The sequence below is a fragment of the Staurois parvus genome, unplaced genomic scaffold, assembly GCF_062004578.1.
Source record: "Staurois parvus isolate SC_StPar_1 unplaced genomic scaffold, SC_StPar_1.0 ptg002155l, whole genome shotgun sequence".
Taxonomy (NCBI): Eukaryota; Metazoa; Chordata; class Amphibia; order Anura; family Ranidae; genus Staurois; species Staurois parvus.
This window is the reverse complement of record NW_028319951.1, coordinates 294,120-312,069: the sequence shown is the minus strand read 5'-3', so window position 1 is coordinate 312,069 and position 17,950 is coordinate 294,120. Positions and strand designations below refer to the sequence as shown.

At 45.8% G+C, this 17,950-nt stretch overlaps 1 protein-coding gene across 1 annotated transcript; it reads left to right on the top strand.

The window, feature by feature from the left end:
- Positions 1-2,791: 2,791 nt before the first annotated feature.
- Positions 2,792-16,082, top strand: LOC149432408 (putative G protein-coupled receptor 139). Its single transcript, XM_089665234.1, has 2 exons — positions 2,792-3,250; positions 14,711-16,082. The coding sequence occupies exons 1-2, from the start codon at positions 3,175-3,177 to the stop codon at positions 15,661-15,663; spliced, it is 1,029 nt and encodes a 342-aa protein (XP_089521360.1). The 5' UTR covers positions 2,792-3,174; the 3' UTR covers positions 15,664-16,082.
- The last annotated feature ends 1,868 nt before the right edge of the window (positions 16,083-17,950 follow it).

Here is a 17,950-nt window from a genome sequence, read left to right as displayed (position 1 = left end):
ATAATCAACGAAAAGGCTCAGGACTAAATATATAGCTATAGAATAATGTCAATTATATACAGACTCCAGACACAGAATATATGAAATTATAGGATTATAATATAGATCCAGAGAAGTGATTATAATATAGATACAGTAAAGTGACTATAGTATTCATACATGGAGATAAATATATGGATACGGGGAGATAATTATAATATACAGTAGATACAGTAAAGTGATTATAATATAGATTCAGAGAGATAATTATAATATGGATACAGGGAGATAGTTATAATATACAGTAGATACTGTAAAGTGATTATAGTATTGATACAGGGAGATAATTATAATATAGATACAGGGAGATAATTATAATATAGATACAGGGAGATAATTATAATATACAGTACATACTGTAAAGTGATTATAGCATAGATACAGAGAGATAATTATAATATAGATACATCGAAGTGATTATAGTATTGATAAAGGGAGATAATTATAATATAGATACATTAAAGTGATTTTAGTATTTATTCAGGGAGATAATTATAGTATACAGTGAAGTGATTATAGTGCAAAGGGAAATAATTATAATATAGATACATTAAAGTGATTATAGTATAGATACAGGGAGATAATTGTAGAATAGATACAGTGAAGTGATTATAGTATAGAAAATAGGAAATAATTATAATATAGATATATCAAAGTGATTATAATATAGATACAGAGAGATAATTATAATATAGATACAGGGAGATAGTTATAATATAGATACAGAGACATAATTATAATATAGATACAGAGAGATAATTATAATATAGATACATTAAAGTGATTATAGTATTGATACAGGGAGATAATTATAATATAGATACAGAGAGATAATTATATTGATACGGGGAGATAATTATAATATAGATACAGGGAGATAATTATAATATAGATACAGGGAGATAGTTATTATATAGATACAGGGAGATAGTTATTATATAGATACAGGGAGATAATTATAATATAGATACAGGGAGATAGTTATAATATAGATACAGGGACATAATTATAATATAGATACAGAGAGATAATTATAATATATATACAGAGAGATAATTATAATATAGATACAGAGAGATAATTATAATATAGATACAGGGAGATAGTTATAATATAGATACAGGGAGATAATTATAATATAGATACAGTGAGATAATTATAATATAGATACATTAAAGTGATTATAGTATTGATACAGGGAGATAATTATAATATAGATACAGGGAGATAATTATAATATAGATACAGGGAGATAATTATAATATAGATACAGAGAGATAATTATATTGATACAGAGAGATAATTATAATATAGATACGGGAGATAATTATAATATAGATACAGGGAGATAGTTATAATATAGATACAGAGAGATAAATATAATATAGATACAGGGAGATAATTATAATATAGATACAGTAAAGTGAATATAGTATGGATACAGGGAGATGATTATAGTTTAGATACAGTAAAGTGATCATAGCATAATAAATACAGGGAGGTTATTATATTCTAAAAACAGTAAAGTGATTATAATAAAGTGACAAGGAGAAGATTATAACACAAATACAAAGAAGTGGTTAAAATACAGAAACAGGGAGATGATTTTACGCTCTTATACATCAGTGTGTGTATAGAGGGTACCACAGTAAAGGCCATATCATTAGATTGTTCTGCAAACAGACCACCATTGCAGTATTCAGTGTTGTTTTTTCAAAGTAACAGGACAAATTCTTCCTCGCCTTTTAGTGTAGCTATCTAAGGACAGTATTGAAATGGTGGAGTGACTGTGACTGTGGGGCAGAGGAGTAAGCAAGGCTATTCTTGGACTGTAATGAAATAAGGTAATAATTTGATAGCAGCTCTCTGCATCTATTAAGGCTATCATCTGAGGATGGAGCTGTGAAATAATGAGAAGCACAGATGAGTGAGGTATAGTGGTCAGACAGAGGCGGAGAGAGGTAGTAATTTTCCTGGACAGCATTAGTGAAAGGCAGTAAGGTGTTTGCAGAAGGTAGTAACTATTTGCATAGTGCAAGTGGAAGGCAGTACGAGAACAGGTGTGAAGGGTAGTAAATTATATAGTATAGTGAGTATGTGAATGGTCGTAGAGGGTATAGAGGGTAGGCTGGCACTCTGACTTAATCATAAAACAGCAAGCTGGACTGAAGGGCAGCACAGTTTGCCTAGAGATGTTTGTACAGGGTGAAATTGTAGTATGAATAGAGGGTAGCTGATAGAAGCAGTGCGGAGGGTAGTGAAAGGACAGAGGAGAGGACTCTTCACATGAAACAGTGTGAGTGAAGAGCAATAAGTGCTGTAGTGCGAGCATAGAGCAGTAAGTGCTGTAAAGTGAGATTGGGGCAGTAAATGCTGTAGAGTGAGGGTAGGGCAGTAAATGCTGTAGAGTGAGCAAAGGGCAGTAAGTGCTGTAGAGTGAGGGTAGGGCAATAAATGCTGTAGAGGAGGGTAGGGCAGTAAATGCTGTAGAGGAGGGTAGGGCAGTAAGTGCTGTAGTGCGAGCATAGGGTAGAAAGTGCTGTAGAGTGAGGGTAGGGCAGTAAGTGCTGTAGAGTGAGGGTAGGGCAGTAAGTGCTGTAGAGTGAGGGTAGGGCAGTAAGTGCTGTAGAGTGAGGGTAGGACAGTAAGTGCTGTAGAGTGAGGGTAGGGCAGTAAGTGCTGTAGAGTGAGGGTAGGGCAGTAAGTGCTGTAGAGTGAGGGTAGGGCAGTAAGTGCTGTAGAGTGAGGGTAGGACAGTAAGTGCTGTAGAGTGAGGGTAGGGCAGTAAGTGCTGTAGAGTGAGGGTAGGGCAGTAAGTGCTGTAGAGTGAGTGTAGGGCAGTAAGTGCTGTAGAGGAAGGTAGGGAAGTAAGTGCTGTAGAGTGAGCATAGGGTAGAAAGTGCTGTAAAGTGAGAGTAGGACAGTAATTGCTGTAGTGTAAGTGAAAGGTAGTAAGTGCTGTAGCAGAGGGCAGGCTGGTTGGTGTAGTTAGCTGTGTGCAGAGGGAGTTAAAAGCAGTGTGAGCAGAGGGTAGTAATTACATTGACTTCATGTGATCAGAGGGTAGTAAGTGGATCACTGTGACAAAAAGGGAGAAGTAAGTGTAGGGAAGGCAGACAGGGTTCCGTCAGGTGAATGGTTATGGAGGAGCCATGGATCCGGACCATCCAGAGACTTTTCTACCCCATCATGTGTGTGTTCGGCCTCCCAGGTGAGTCTTGCCTCTGAAAAATAAGTGATACAGCGCCTTCACTGACCAGTCTGGGGGGCTTCTAATAATTATTTCATCTTTAGCCTGGGGTGAAGAAATGGATTGAATGTGATATTATCAGACTTGATGGTGATCTGTATGTGTGTGTCTGAGCCATCATTTAATCAAAATACAAAGATGCACATGTATTTACTGTAATATATATATATATATATATATATATATATACACACATACTATGTGTGTGTATATATATATATATATATATATATATATATATATATATATATATATATATAAATTTTATTTTATTTTTTTTAAACACACACAGAATTTTTAATATTATTATTTATTTAAAAAAAGTAAATACATATATATATATATATATATATATATATATATATATATATATATATATATATATATATATATATATATGTATACTTTAATTATATATTTATATTTATTTATTTATTTTTTTAACTATAAATTAAATATATATATATATTTATCTATCTATATACTGTATACACTGTATACATATATATGGTATTAATTGACACATTCTGTACAGGGGACACATCAAAGTTTATTTCCTGCATATTATATTGCTCATTTTTTATGAATTTGCTAAACTAGAATTGTCAGGTATTGCAAGCCATCCTACAGATGTCAGACATACAGCAAATGCAAGACGACCTTAGAGTATTCCTGAATAAGAGGTGTTCTACATGGAAGAGTAGATAAAAGGCATAAAGAATAAAAGGAGCAATGAAAGGCTGAGGATTCTGTCATAGAGAGGTCAAAAAGTAATGAAAAATGGGGAGCCAATTGATATTGATTGCCTACTTCTCATGTTGTTCTTTATTTTTTCCAACTTGTACATTTTTTTTGCCTTTTTACTATACTATAAGTCTATAACCAAAGAAAAAAACCCACCAGATGCATGATATATATGTATATATATATATATCTCATGCATCTGGTGGTTTTTGTTCTTTTTTTCTTTGGTTTCCTCCAGTGCCTTGATTTCACAATAGTTTCTGGTTGATGTATTATGAATCGGTTTGTATCAGTAGAGATGGGAATAAGGAAGACCCTTGTCCTCTCCGGTGACCAATCCTGCTATCCTCTATAGCCATCATCTCTGGGGACTGTGACGTGCCGCAGATGCCACTGAACAATTTTCAGGAGGACCCTTGTGTGATGGCTCCATTATCATAGCACAGATGTGCCGCTGGACCTCCAAAAACCCAGTAATGGCACCTGGGGCCCCTTGGTGTCACTTTGTACAGGTCTTACCTATCACCCAGGAGCTTAATCTCTGACTAATTTTTTTTTTCTTTTACTATGAACGCAACACAAGATTTTAAACTCAGACCTACTTTTACTTAAAACTGATAACCAATCCTCTGGTTGGCCTACTTTGGCCTACAGGATGTCAAAGGAAAACAAGCTGCTTGTAGAAAAAGCTAATAACATGTTTTGTTTTCTCGTTCTCAAGTAGACATTTGTGAATGTCTTAAGCCAACCATACACAGATCGAATTCCGAAAGAATTTTCTTTCAAAAATCTTTTCTAAGAATTTTAGTTAGAATTTCTCACCATTAGTGGGCCACAGAAACAGGTGATGTTTGTGCAACCATCGAATTTGAGTGATTGGGCATGTTGAAAATTTTTTGAAAAATGAAAGAATTTCTAATCAATGATGGGAGAATCTTGTGAGAAATATAATCGAAAAAGAAACACGCATGAGCTGTGACCTGGAAAGAAAAGAAAATTCTTGGCCACAAAAATTCGACCATTGGGGGAGGGAAAGGAATGTGAAAAGTCCCTCTTGGACTGGTCACTCCAAAGATCCTCTCTTTAGAAGTACGTAACCCTTGGGGAGTATCTCACCAAAACTGAAATTCCTTTTGCAGGGGGTGCCTAAAATTTATTGTGTATCTTAGTGTAGGCTTCTGGGAAAATCAATGAGCCAATCACACAAGCAGAAATTTACATTGTACATTTCTGGAGACATTCTATACACTAATGGTGTATGGAAAACCCTCCGGATTGCCATATTGCATTTATTTCTGCAGAAATTTACAGCAGCTGGAGATTAAAAAGGTAAGGTAATTTTTAATAATATGAAATTATAACATATGTATGTATATGCTATATTTTGTTCCCATGAAAGTGGAGTTACCCTTTAAGCCCTGTAGATACAGATTTAGCACAGGGGAGATGGGAACTCATAATGGGTACAGCAGGAAGGCAGACCCATGAACTTAGCACAGGGGAGGTGGGAACTCATAATGGGAACAGCAGAAAGGCGGACTCATGATCTTAACACAGGGGAAGTGGGAACTCATAATGGGCACAGCAGGGAGGCAGACCCATGAACTCAGCACAGGGGGAGGTGGGAACTCATAATGGGTGTCAGGAATCAGGGTATGACCAGAGGTGTGTGGACTGACACAGGGAAACGCAGGCTTCAGATATGTTATAAACAATATAATTTATTAAGACTAACAATACAAAACGCAGTGCAAAACTAAACCTAAACACAGTGCATTCAAACCAAACCACCCACAGATAACAATACATACAATGCAAGAGTCGTCAGGCAGGCCGGGTCAGTAGCAACTGGGCAAACGGAGTACCAGGAACAGGCGGGAGAGTGGTCGGGGTCACAAGCTGGGTTCAGTAACTCACGGGCAGCGCGGTGCAGAGGGTCAGGCAGAGAATGGTCAGGGATCAAACAGGAGAAGTCAGCAGAGGTCAGGATCAGGCAGGGTCGGCAACAAGTCAGACAGGAACAGGAATACAGGACACAAGATACTGGGGCCCATGGAAAAACACACACCAAGGCCCTGACTGTGAGTCTGGCCATCCCTTAAATACAACCTCCCGTAATCAGCTTCAGGTGTTTGACTGACTGCAGGGTTGAGTCTCTGATTGCTGAGAACACCCGCTGGCCAGCCCTGGTACTGCAGCCCACAAGGCAGGTGAGTCCCACCATTATTGGCAAGTCCATTCCTGACAATGGGCACAGCAGGGAGGCAGACCCATGAACTTAGCACAGGGGGAGGTGGGAACTCATAATGGAAACAGCAGGGAGGCAGACCCATGAACTTAGCAAAGGGGAGGTGGGAACTCATAATGGGAACAGCAGGGATGCAGACCCAGGAACTTAGCACAGGGGGAGGTGGGAACTCATAATGGGAACAGCAGGAAAGGAAAGACCCATGAACTTAGCACAGGGGGAGGTGGGAACTCATAATGGGCAAAGCAGGGAGGCAGACCCATGAACTTAGCACAGGGGGAGGTGGGAACTCATAATGGACACAGCAGGGAGGCAGACCCATGAACTTAGCACAGGGGGAGGTGGGAACTCATAAAGGGCACAGCAGGGAGGCAGACCCATGAACTTAGCACAGGGGGAGGTGGGAACTCATAATGGGCACAGCAGGGAGGCAGACCCATAAACTTAGCACAGGGGGAGGTGGGAACTCATAATGAGCAAAGCAGGAAGGCAGGCCCATGAACTTTGCACAGGGGAGGTGGGAACTCACAATAGGCACAGTAGGAAGGCAGACCCAAGAACTTAGCACAGGGAAGGTGGGAACTCATAATGGGCACAGCAGGGAGGCAGACCCATGAACTTAGCACAGGGGGAGGTGGTAACTCATAATGGACACAGCAGGGAGGCAGACCCATGAACTTAGCACAGGGGGAGGTGGGAACTCATAATGGACACAGCAGGGAGGCAGACCCATGAACTTAGCACAGGAGGAGGTGGGAACTCATAATGGACACAGCAGGGAGGCAGACCCATAAACTTAGCACAGGGGGAGGTGGGAACTCATAATGGGAACAGCAGGGAGGCAGACCCATGAACTTAGCACAGGGGGAGGTGGGAATTCATAATGGGCACAGAAGGGAGGCAGACCCATGAACTTAGCACAGGGGGAGGTGGGAACTCATAATGGGCACAGCAGGGAGGCAGACCCATGAACTTAGCACAGGGGGAGGTGGGAACTCATAATGGACACAGCAGGAAGGCAGACCCATGAACTTAGCACAGGGGGAGGTGGGAACTCATAATGGGCACAGCAGGGAGGCAGACCCATGAACTTAGCACAGGGGGAGGTGGGAACTCATAAAGGGCACAGCAGGGAGGCAGACCCATGAACTTAGCACAGGGGGAGGTGGGAACTCATAATGACCACAGCAGGGAGGCAGACCCATGAACTTAGCATAGGGGGAGGTGGGAACTCATAAAGGGCACAGCAGGGAGGCAGACCCATGAACTTAGCACAGGGGGAGGTGGGAATTCATAATGGGAACAGCAAGGAGGCAGGCCCATGAACTTAGCACAGGGGGGGTTGGGAACTCATAATGGGCACAGCAGGGACGCAGGCCCATGAACTTAGCACAAGGGGAGGTGGGAACTCATAATGGGCACAGCAGGGACGCAGGCCCATGAACTTTGCACAGGGGAGGTGGGAACTCATAATGGGCACAGCAGGGAGGCAGACCCATGAACTTAGCACAGGGGGAGGTGGGAACTCATAATGGGAACAGCAGGGAGGCAGACCCATGAACTTAGCACAGGGGGAGGTGGGAACTCATAATGGACACAGCAGGGAGGCAGACCCATGAACTTAGCACAGGGGGAGGTGGGAACTCATAAAGGGCACAGCAGGGAGGCAGACCCATGAACTTAGCACAGGGGGAGGTGAGAACTCATAATGCTCATAATGGACACAGCAGGGAGGCAGACCCATGAACTTAGCACAGGGGGAGGTGGGAACTCATAATGAGCAAAGCAGGAAGGCAGGCCCATGAACTTTGCACAGGGGAGGTGGGAACTCACAATAGGCACAGTAGGAAGGCAGACCCAAGAACTTAGCACAGGGAAGGTGGGAACTCATAATGGGCACAGCAGGGAGGCAGACCCATGAACTTAGCACAGGGGGAGGTGGTAACTCATAATGGACACAGCAGGGAGGCAGACCCATGAACTTAGCACAGGGGGAGGTGGGAACTCATAATGGACACAGCAGGGAGGCAGACCCATGAACTTAGCACAGGGGGAGGTGGTAACTCATAATGGACACAGCAGGGAGGCAGACCCATGAACTTAGCACAGGGGGAGGTGGGAACTCATAATGGGAACAGCAGGGAGGCAGACCCATGAACTTAGCACAGGGGGAGGTGGGAATTCATAATGGGCACAGCAGGGAGGCAGACCCATGAACTTAGCACAGGGGGAGGTGGGAACTCATAATGGGCACAGCAGGGAGGCAGACCCATGAACTTAGCACAGGGGGAGGTGGGAACTCATAATGGACACAGCAGGGAGGCAGACCCATGAACTTAGCACAGGGGGAGGTGGGAACTCATAATGGGAACAGCAGGGAGGCAGACCCATGAACTTAGCACAGGGGGAGGTGGGAACTCATAATGGACACAGCAGGGAGGCAGACCCATGAACTTAGCACAGGGGGAGGTGGGAACTCATAAAGGGCACAGCAGGGAGGCAGACCCATGAACTTAGCACAGGGGGAGGTGGGAACTCATAATGGGCAAAGCAGGGAGGCAGACCCATGAACTTAGCACAGGGGGAGGTGGGAACTCATAATGAGCAAAGCAGGAAGGCAGGCCCATGAACTTTGCACAGGGGAGGTGGGAACTCACAATAGGCACAGTAGGAAGGCAGACCCAAGAACTTAGCACAGGGAAGGTGGGAACTCATAATGGGCACAGCAGGGAGGCAGACCCATGAACTTGGCACAGGGGGAGGTGGTAACTCATAATGGACACAGCAGGGAGGCAGACCCATGAACTTAGCACAGGGGGAGGTGGGAACTCATAATGGACACAGCAGGGAGGCAGACCCATGAACTTAGCACAGGGGGAGGTGGTAACTCATAATGGACACAGCAGGGAGGCAGACCCATGAACTTAGCACAGGGGGAGGTGGGAACTCATAATGGGAACAGCAGGGAGGCAGACCCATAAACTTAGCACAGGGGGAGGTGGGAATTCATAATCGGCACAGCAGGGAGGCAGACCCATGAACTTAGCACAGGGGGAGGTGGGAACTCATAATGGGCACAGCAGGGAGGCAGACCCATGAACTTAGCACAGGGGGAGGTGGGAACTCATAATGGACACAGCAGGAAGGCAGACCCATGAACTTAGCACAGGGGGAGGTGGGAACTCATAATGGGCACAGCAGGGAGGCAGACCCATGAACTTAGCACAGGGGGAGGTGGGAACTCATAAAGGGCACAGCAGGGAGGCAGACCCATGAACTTAGCACAGGGGGAGGTGGGAACTCATAATGACCACAGCAGGGAGGCAGACCCATGAACTTAGCATAGGGGGAGGTGGGAACTAATAAAGGGCACAGCAGGGAGGCAGACCCATGAACTTAGCACAGGGGGAGGTGGGAATTCATAATGGGAACAGCAAGGAGGCAGGCCCATGAACTTAGCACAGGGGGAGTTGGGAACTCATAATGGGCACAGCAGGGACGCAGGCCCATGAACTTAGCACAGGGGGAGGTGGGAACTCATAATGGGCACAGCAGGGACGCAAGCCCATGAACTTTGCACAAGGGAGGTGGGAACTCATAATGGGAACAGCAGAAAGGCGGACTCATGATCTTAACACAGGGGAAGTGGGAACTCATAATGGGCACAGCAGGGAGGCAGACCCATGAACTCAGCACAGGGGGAGGTGGGAACCCATAATGGGTGTCAGGAATCAGGGTATGACCAGAGGTGTGTGGACTGACACAGGGAAACGCAGGCTTCAGATATGTTATAAACAATATAATTTATTAAGACTAACAATACAAAACGCAGTGCAAAACTAAACCTAAACACAGTGCATTCAAACCAAACCAAACCACCCACAGATAACAATACATACAATGCAAGAGTCGTCAGGCAGGCCGGGTCAGTAGCAACTGGGCAAACGGAGTACCAGGAACAGGCGGGAGAGTGGTCGGGGTCACAAGCTGGGTTCAGTAACTCACGGGCAGCGCGGTGCAGAGGGTCAGGCAGAGAATGGTCAGGGATCAAACAGGAGAAGTCAGCAGAGGTCAGGATCAGGCAGGGTCGGCAACAAGTCAGACAGGAACAGGAATACAGGATACAAGATACAGGGGCCCATGGAAAAACACACACCAAGGCCCTGACTGTGAGTCTGGCCATCCCTTAAATACAACCTCCCGTAATCAGCTTCAGGTGTTTGACTGACTGCAGGGTTGAGTCTCTGATTGCTGAGAACACCCGCTGGCCAGCCCTGGTACTGCAGCCCACAAGGCAGGTGAGTCCCACCATTATTGGCAAGTCCATTCCTGACAATGGGCACAGCAGGGAGGCAGACCCATGAACTTAGCACAGGGGGAGGTGGGAACTCATAATGGAAACAGCAGGGAGGCAGACCCATGAACTTAGCACAGGGGAGGTGGGAACTCATAATGGGAACAGCAGGGACGCAGACCCAGAAACTTAGCACAGGGGGAGGTGGGAACTCATAATGGGAACAGCAGGAAAGACCCATGAACTTAGCACAGGGGGAGGTGGGAACTCATAATGGGCACAGCAGGAAGGCAGACCCATGAACGTAGCACAGGGGGAGGTGGGAACTCATAATGGACACAGCAGGGAGGCAGACCCATGAACTTAGCACAGGGGGAGGTGGGAACTCATAATGGGAACAGCAGGGAGGCAGACCCATGAACTTAGCACAGGGGGAGGTGGGAACTCATAAAGGGCACAGCAGGGAGGCAGACCCATGAACTTAGCACAGGGGAAGGTGGGAACTCATAATGGGCACAGCAGGGAGGCAGACCCATGAACTTAGCACAGGGGGAGGTGGGAACTCATAATGAGCAAAGCAGGAAGGCAGGCCCATGAACTTTGCACAGGGGAGGTGGGAACTCACAATAGGCACAGTAGGAAGGCAGACCCAAGAACTTAGCACAGGGAAGGTGGGAACTCATAATGGGCACAGCAGGGAGGCAGACCCATGAACTTAGCACAGGGGGAGGTGGTAACTCATAATGGACACAGCAGGGAGGCAGACCCATGAACTTAGCACAGGGGGAGGTGGGAACTCATAATGGGGAACAGTAGGGAGGCAGACCCATGAACTTAGCACAGGGGGAGGTGGGAATTCATAATGGGCACAGAAGGGAGGCAGACCCATGAACTTAGCACAGGGGGAGGTGGGAACTCATAATGGGCACAGCAGGGAGGCAGACCCATGAACTTAGCACAGGGGGAGGTGGGAACTCATAATGGACACAGCAGGAAGGCAGACCCATGAACTTAGCACAGGGGGAGGTGGGAACTCATAATGGGCACAGCAGGGAGGCAGACCCATGAACTTAGCACAGGGGGAGGTGGGAACTCATAAAGGGCACAGCAGGGAGGCAGACCCATGAACTTAGCACAGGGGGAGGTGGGAACTCATAATGACCACAGCAGGGAGGCAGACCCATGAACTTAGCATAGGGGGAGGTGGGAACTCATAAAGGGCACAGCAGGGAGGCAGACCCATGAACTTAGCACAGGGGGAGGTGGGAATTCATAATGGGAACAGCAAGGAGGCAGGCCCATGAACTTAGCACAGGGGGAGTTGGGAACTCATAATGGGCACAGCAGGGACGCAGGCCCATGAACTTAGCACAGGGGGAGGTGGGAACTCATAATGGGCACAGCAGGGACGCAGGCCCATGAACTTTGCACAGGGGAGGTGGGAACTCATAATGGGCACAGCAGGGAGGCAGACCCATGAACTTAGCACAGGGGGAGGTGGGAACTCATAATGGACACAGCAGGGAGGCAGACCCATGAACTTAGCACAGGGGGAGGTGGGAACTCATAATGGACACAGCAGGGAGGCAGACCCATGAACTTAGCACAGGGGGAGGTGGGAACTCATAATGGGAACAGCAGGGAGGCAGACCCATGAACTTAGCACAGGGGGAGGTGGGAACTCATAATGGACACAGCAGGGAGGCAGACCCATGAACTTAGCACAGGGGGAGGTGGGAACTCATAAAGGGCACAGCAGGGAGGCAGACCCATGAACTTAGCACAGGGGGAGGTGAGAACTCATAATGGGCACAGCAGGGAGGCAGACCCATGAACTTAGCACAGGGGGAGGTGGGAACTCATAATGAGCAAAGCAGGAAGGCAGGCCCATGAACTTTGCACAGGGGAGGTGGGAACTCACAATAGGCACAGTAGGAAGGCAGACCCGAGAACTTAGCACAGGGGGAGGTGGGAACTCACAATGGGCACAGCAGGGAGGCAGACCCGAGAACTTAGCACAGGGGGAGGTGGTAACTCATAATGGGCACAGCAGGGAGGCAGACCCATGAACTTAGCACAGGGGGAGGTGGTAACTCATAATGGACACAGCAGGGAGGCAGACCCATGAACTTAGCACAGGGGGAGGTGGGAACTCATAATGGACACAGCAGGGAGGCAGACCCATGAACTTAGCACAGGGGGAGGTGGGAACTCATAATGGACACAGCAGGGAGGCAGACCCATGAACTTAGCACAGGGGGAGGTGGGAACTCATAATGGGAACAGCAGGGAGGCAGACCCATGAACTTAGCACAGGGGGAGGTGGGAATTCATAATGGGCACAGCAGGGAGGCAGACCCATGAACTTAGCACAGGGGGAGGTGGGAACTCATAATGGGCACAGCAGGGAGGCAGACCCATGAACTTAGCACAGGGGGAGGTGGGAAACTCATAATGGACACAGCAGGAAGGCAGACCCATGAACTTAGCACAGGGGGAGGTGGGAACTCATAATGGGCACAGCAGGGAGGCAGACCCATGAACTTAGCACAGGGGGAGGTGGGAACTCATAAAGGGCACAGCAGGGAGGCAGACCCATGAACTTAGCACAGGGGGAGGTGGGAACTCATAATGACCACAGCAGGGAGGCAGACCCATGAACTTAGCATAGGGGGAGGTGGGAACTCATAAAGGGCACAGCAGGGAGGCAGACCCATGAACTTAGCACAGGGGGAGGTGGGAATTCATAATGGGAACAGCAAGGAGGCAGGCCCATGAACTTAGCACAGGGGGAGTTGGGAACTCATAATGGGCACAGCAGGGACGCAGGCCCATGAACTTAGCACAGGGGGAGGTGGGAACTCATAATGGACACAGCAGGGACGCAGGCCCATGAACTTTGCACAGGGGAGGTGGGAACTCATAATGGGCACAGCAGGGAGGCAGACCCATGAACTTAGCACAGGGGGAGGTGGGAACTCATAATGGACACAGCAGGGAGGCAGACCCATGAACTTAGCACAGGGGGAGGTGGGAACTCATAATGGACACAGCAGGGAGGCAGACCCATGAACTTAGCACAGGGGGAGGTGGGAACTCATAATGGGAACAGCAGGGAGGCAGACCCATGAACTTAGCACAGGGGGAGGTAGGAACTCATAATGGGCACAGCAGGGACGCAGACCCATGAACTTAGCACAGGGGGAGGTGGGAACTCATCATGGGAACAGCAGGGAGGCAGACCCATGAACTTTGCACAGGGGAGGTGGGAACTCATCATGGGCACAGCAGGGAGGCAGACCCATGAACTTAGCACAGGGGGGGTGGGAACTCATCATGGGCACAGCAGGGAGGCAGACCCATGAACTTAGCACAGGGGGAGGTGGGAACTCATAATGGGAACAGTAGGGAGGCAGACTCAAGAACATAGTACAGGGAAGGTGGGAACTCCTCATAAGGGGCACAGTAAGTGTGCAAACCCAGAAAGTCTGTGCAGGGATGGTGGGAACCTCTTATAATGAGCAGTGCAGGTGTGCAAACCTGGGGACTTGGTGCAGAGAAGGTGGTAGCCCCTCATAGTGAGCAAAGCAGGTGTACAGACCCAGGGATGGTAAGAACCCCTCATAATGGGCACCTCAGGTATGAATTCCCAGAAACTCAGCATAGGGATGTTGGGAATGAGCGCCACAGGTGCATACCCAGGAGCTTGGTGTAGAGAACTCACTAATAGATTTCTGGGAAATCAAAAGATGTGGCTAGGTGGTTTAACTCTTCAGAACCTACTAAAAGATGACATATCAGTTTTTAGTTGATGTTCAGTGAATTGAATGCTGGGGGATGTTGTGAGCAATGTAAATAAGTCAGAGACTTTTTTACAGCAGCCAATTAGTCTTCAAGATTATGTTTTCATAAAAAGAATGATGAAATCTGATTGGATGCTACTAACAACAATTCTACTCCATATCATTTTCTTTTTGTCCTTGTGCCTAGTCCATGTATGTTACAGTTTTGATATTGTTAGATATCATCATGTCATCATTACTTTCTGTATTGATATTTTTCTGCATTAAACATTGATGAGGGGTCGGCAAATGTATATGATGTCCAGTAAAGATTGATTTTTCTCTCATTGCAGCTAGTATGGTGACCATGGCCGTCTTGTGGAAGGGGAACCTGGACATGTCCAAGTCTATTGTCTACTACTTGGTGTCATTGGCTGTTGCCAATTTCCTCCTTATCCTGGTGGTGACCATTTTTCGGGACATCTTTTACTTCTACGTTGATGTTACACTGTACTGGCCCGGACCATCTTGCGGTGTCAGTAATTGGATATATTTCACTTGCATGTACTCTCTAACATGGTTGACGGTGGCCTTTTCCTTTGACCGTTATGTCATTGTTTGTTGTATGAAGCTGAAGCTTCGGTACTGCAATCCCTCAGTCACAAGGTGGGTCATTTTTTGTGTTTACACAAGCGCTTTTCTTGTGGCTATGCCAACCTTCTGGATGTACGTGCCCAACCGTACCACCCAGCCTGATGGCACAATCTTCCACATCTGCTCCCTCCACCGCAATCTGAGCTCCATTCCATTCCTGTCAGCCTATGACCATATCCAGACCACTGTGTGGATAGTCTTTCCACTTGTGTCACTCATACTGACCAACGGCTTGACAGTGTGGCATATTACTGTGACCACCAGAGTGCGGCAAGCTCTGAAGACAAACGGGGGAAGGCAGTCCGATGATCCAGAGGTGGCACGCCGTAAGAAGTCTGTGACCTTGCTGGCAATGATCTCCATCTCTTTCCTGGCTCACTGGCTGCCTAAAATGGTAGTCAAAGTGGTAGAGAGGGTCACCTACCCACCGGTGAATCGTTATGACTTCTACCACCCAGTGAACGTGGTAAGGATGCTCTGCAATATGCTGATTGTATTCAGCTCATTCAGTAATCTGTGTATCTACTCCCTCACTATCACCAAATTCCGAGAGGAACTCTTTCGTGGGGTCAAGGTCGTCCTCACCATCCTCTGCCAGAAGCCCGACTCATCTTTCCCACCTTCTAAACCTATGAGTGTATTTGCTATATGATGCTACAAGATGGAACGGTAAATCGCTACCCTATTTGCGAAGACAAGAGGAGATCATAATTTATGATTAAGAATTACGAGGGCAAAACTTTTCTTCAATAAAGGCTGGTATTTCAGTAGATGAACGATTGTTAGATCCACTTTCATTTCTGTCTAAAACCCGAAGAGTTGTTTTTGTTTCTGGACAGGAATATGTGTGTATGGCATGTGTAGGTTTTAGTTTGGGTGGTTGGGTTTGAATACGTAAGGGGTTGAGTGGGAAAAAAAATTGGGCTTTTGTCTTTCATCAAAATGCTGATGCCTTTAGATCTTCCATACATTTAAATATACTGTATATTGTATGGCAAAATGTAGCCACTTCTAATGTTTGTGCCTTGCAAAAAATATCTGTTCTAGGCAATACAGACAAAAGTTTTTCCCCTTTTTTGCTGTGTATTTGAGGTTCATAACAGATCCATATTCCTAAACGAACCGGCCAAATACAGTTGTGTTCTAAATAATAGCAGTGTGTTGAAAAAAGTGAATAAAGCTGAAAATCCTTCTAATAGCTTTTATTTCCATCCACACAAATGCATTGGGAACACGACACATTCTATTCCAAATCAAAACATGAAGAAAAATACATCAAATTTGTGTTGTTCCTCTAAAAAAAATTGAAGAAAAGTGAATATTAGACGGTTCAAAAAAATCGCAGTGTTTGTATTCTTCTTTACAAACTCAAACATTCACTATATAAACTGAAAAATGTTTGAAGATTTTGCTTTCCTTTGAATGACTTCATGAATATTTGGTTGTAGTCGCACTGTTTCTGAGAACTGCTGTACATCTGTGTTGCATGGAGTCAACCAACTTCTGACCCCTGTGAACAGGTATTCCAGCCCAGGATGATTGGACCACATTCCACAGTTCTTCTCTATTTCTTGGTTTTGCCTCAGAAACTGCATTTTTGATGTCACCCCACAAGTTTTCTATTGAATTAAGATCCGGGGATTGGGCTGGCCACTCCATAACGTCAATCTTGTTGGTCTGGAACCAAGATGTTGCACGTTTACTGGTGTGTTTGGGGTCGTTGTCTTGTTGGAACACCCATTTCAAGGGCATTTCCTCTTCAGCATAAGGCAGCATGACCTCTTCAAGTATTCTGATGTATTCAAACTGATCCATGATCCCTGGTATGCGATAAATAGGCCCAACACCGTAGTATGAGAAACATCCCATATCATGATGCTTGCACCACCATGCTTCACTGTCTTCACAGTGTACTGTGGCTTGAATTCAGTGTTTGGGGGTCGTCTGACAAACTGTCTCCGCCCACTAGACCCAAAAAGAACAATCTTACTTCCATCAGTCCACAAAATGTTGCGCCATTTCTCTTTAGGCCAGTCAATGTGCTCTTTGGCAAATTGTAACCTCTTCAGCACATGTCTTTTTTCCAACAGTGGGACTTTGCGGGGGCTTCTTGCAGATAGCTTGGCTTCACATAGGCGTCTTCTAATTGTAACAGTCCTCACAGGGAACGTCACACCTTCTTTCATCTTCCTGGAGCTGATTGTTGGCTGAGTCCGCGCCATTTTGGCTATTCTTCTATCCATTCCAATGGTAGTTTTTCGCTTTCTTCCACGTCTTTCAGGTTTTGGTTGCCATTTTAAAGCATTTGCGATCATTTTAGCTGAGCAGCCTATCATTTTCTGCACTTCTTTATATGTTTTCCCCTCTCCAATCAACTTTTTAATCAAGGTACGCTGTTCTTCTGAACAATGTCTGGAACGACCCATTTTCCTCAGAATTTCAGAGAGAAATGCACTGTAACCAGCATGTACAACATTTGCTGCCTTCCTTCCTTAAATAAGGGCAATAATTGCCATCTGTTTTTCAAAGAATGAATGACCTCACTAATAGAACTCCACACTGCTAATATTTTGAACATGCCCCTTTCAATGAGTGATTCAATTACACAGAATCAGCAGCATGCATGTCATGACTGTTGGGTCTGTTGGATTTCTATTACTCTACTACACCTGCTAGTAAATTATTTGCCATGTAGAAATATAATTTCTACCAAAAACAGTGATTGATCCGGTTAGTGATGTCTGACTGCTGTTATTTTGAACACGACTGTATATTTGGGTATTAGTCCAAATGATGGAGTTCAGGTGCTACCAGTGACAGATACTTTTAATGCTACAGCATACAAAGACATTTTAGACAATTGTGCTCTTCCAACCCTGTGGTAACAGTTTGGGGAAGGTCTTTTTCTGTTCCACCATGACTGTGCCCCTGTGTACAAA

Excerpts from the sequence above, each read along its gene's own strand:
- LOC149432408 (XM_089665234.1), top strand. The coding sequence starts at position 3,175 with ATGGTTATGGAGGAGCCATGGATCCGGACCATCCAGAGACTTTTCTAC. Across the intron at positions 3,251-14,710 it reads GTGTGTGTTCGGCCTCCCAG|CTAGTATGGTGACCATGGCC; the intron begins GTGAGTCTTGCC and ends CTCTCATTGCAG.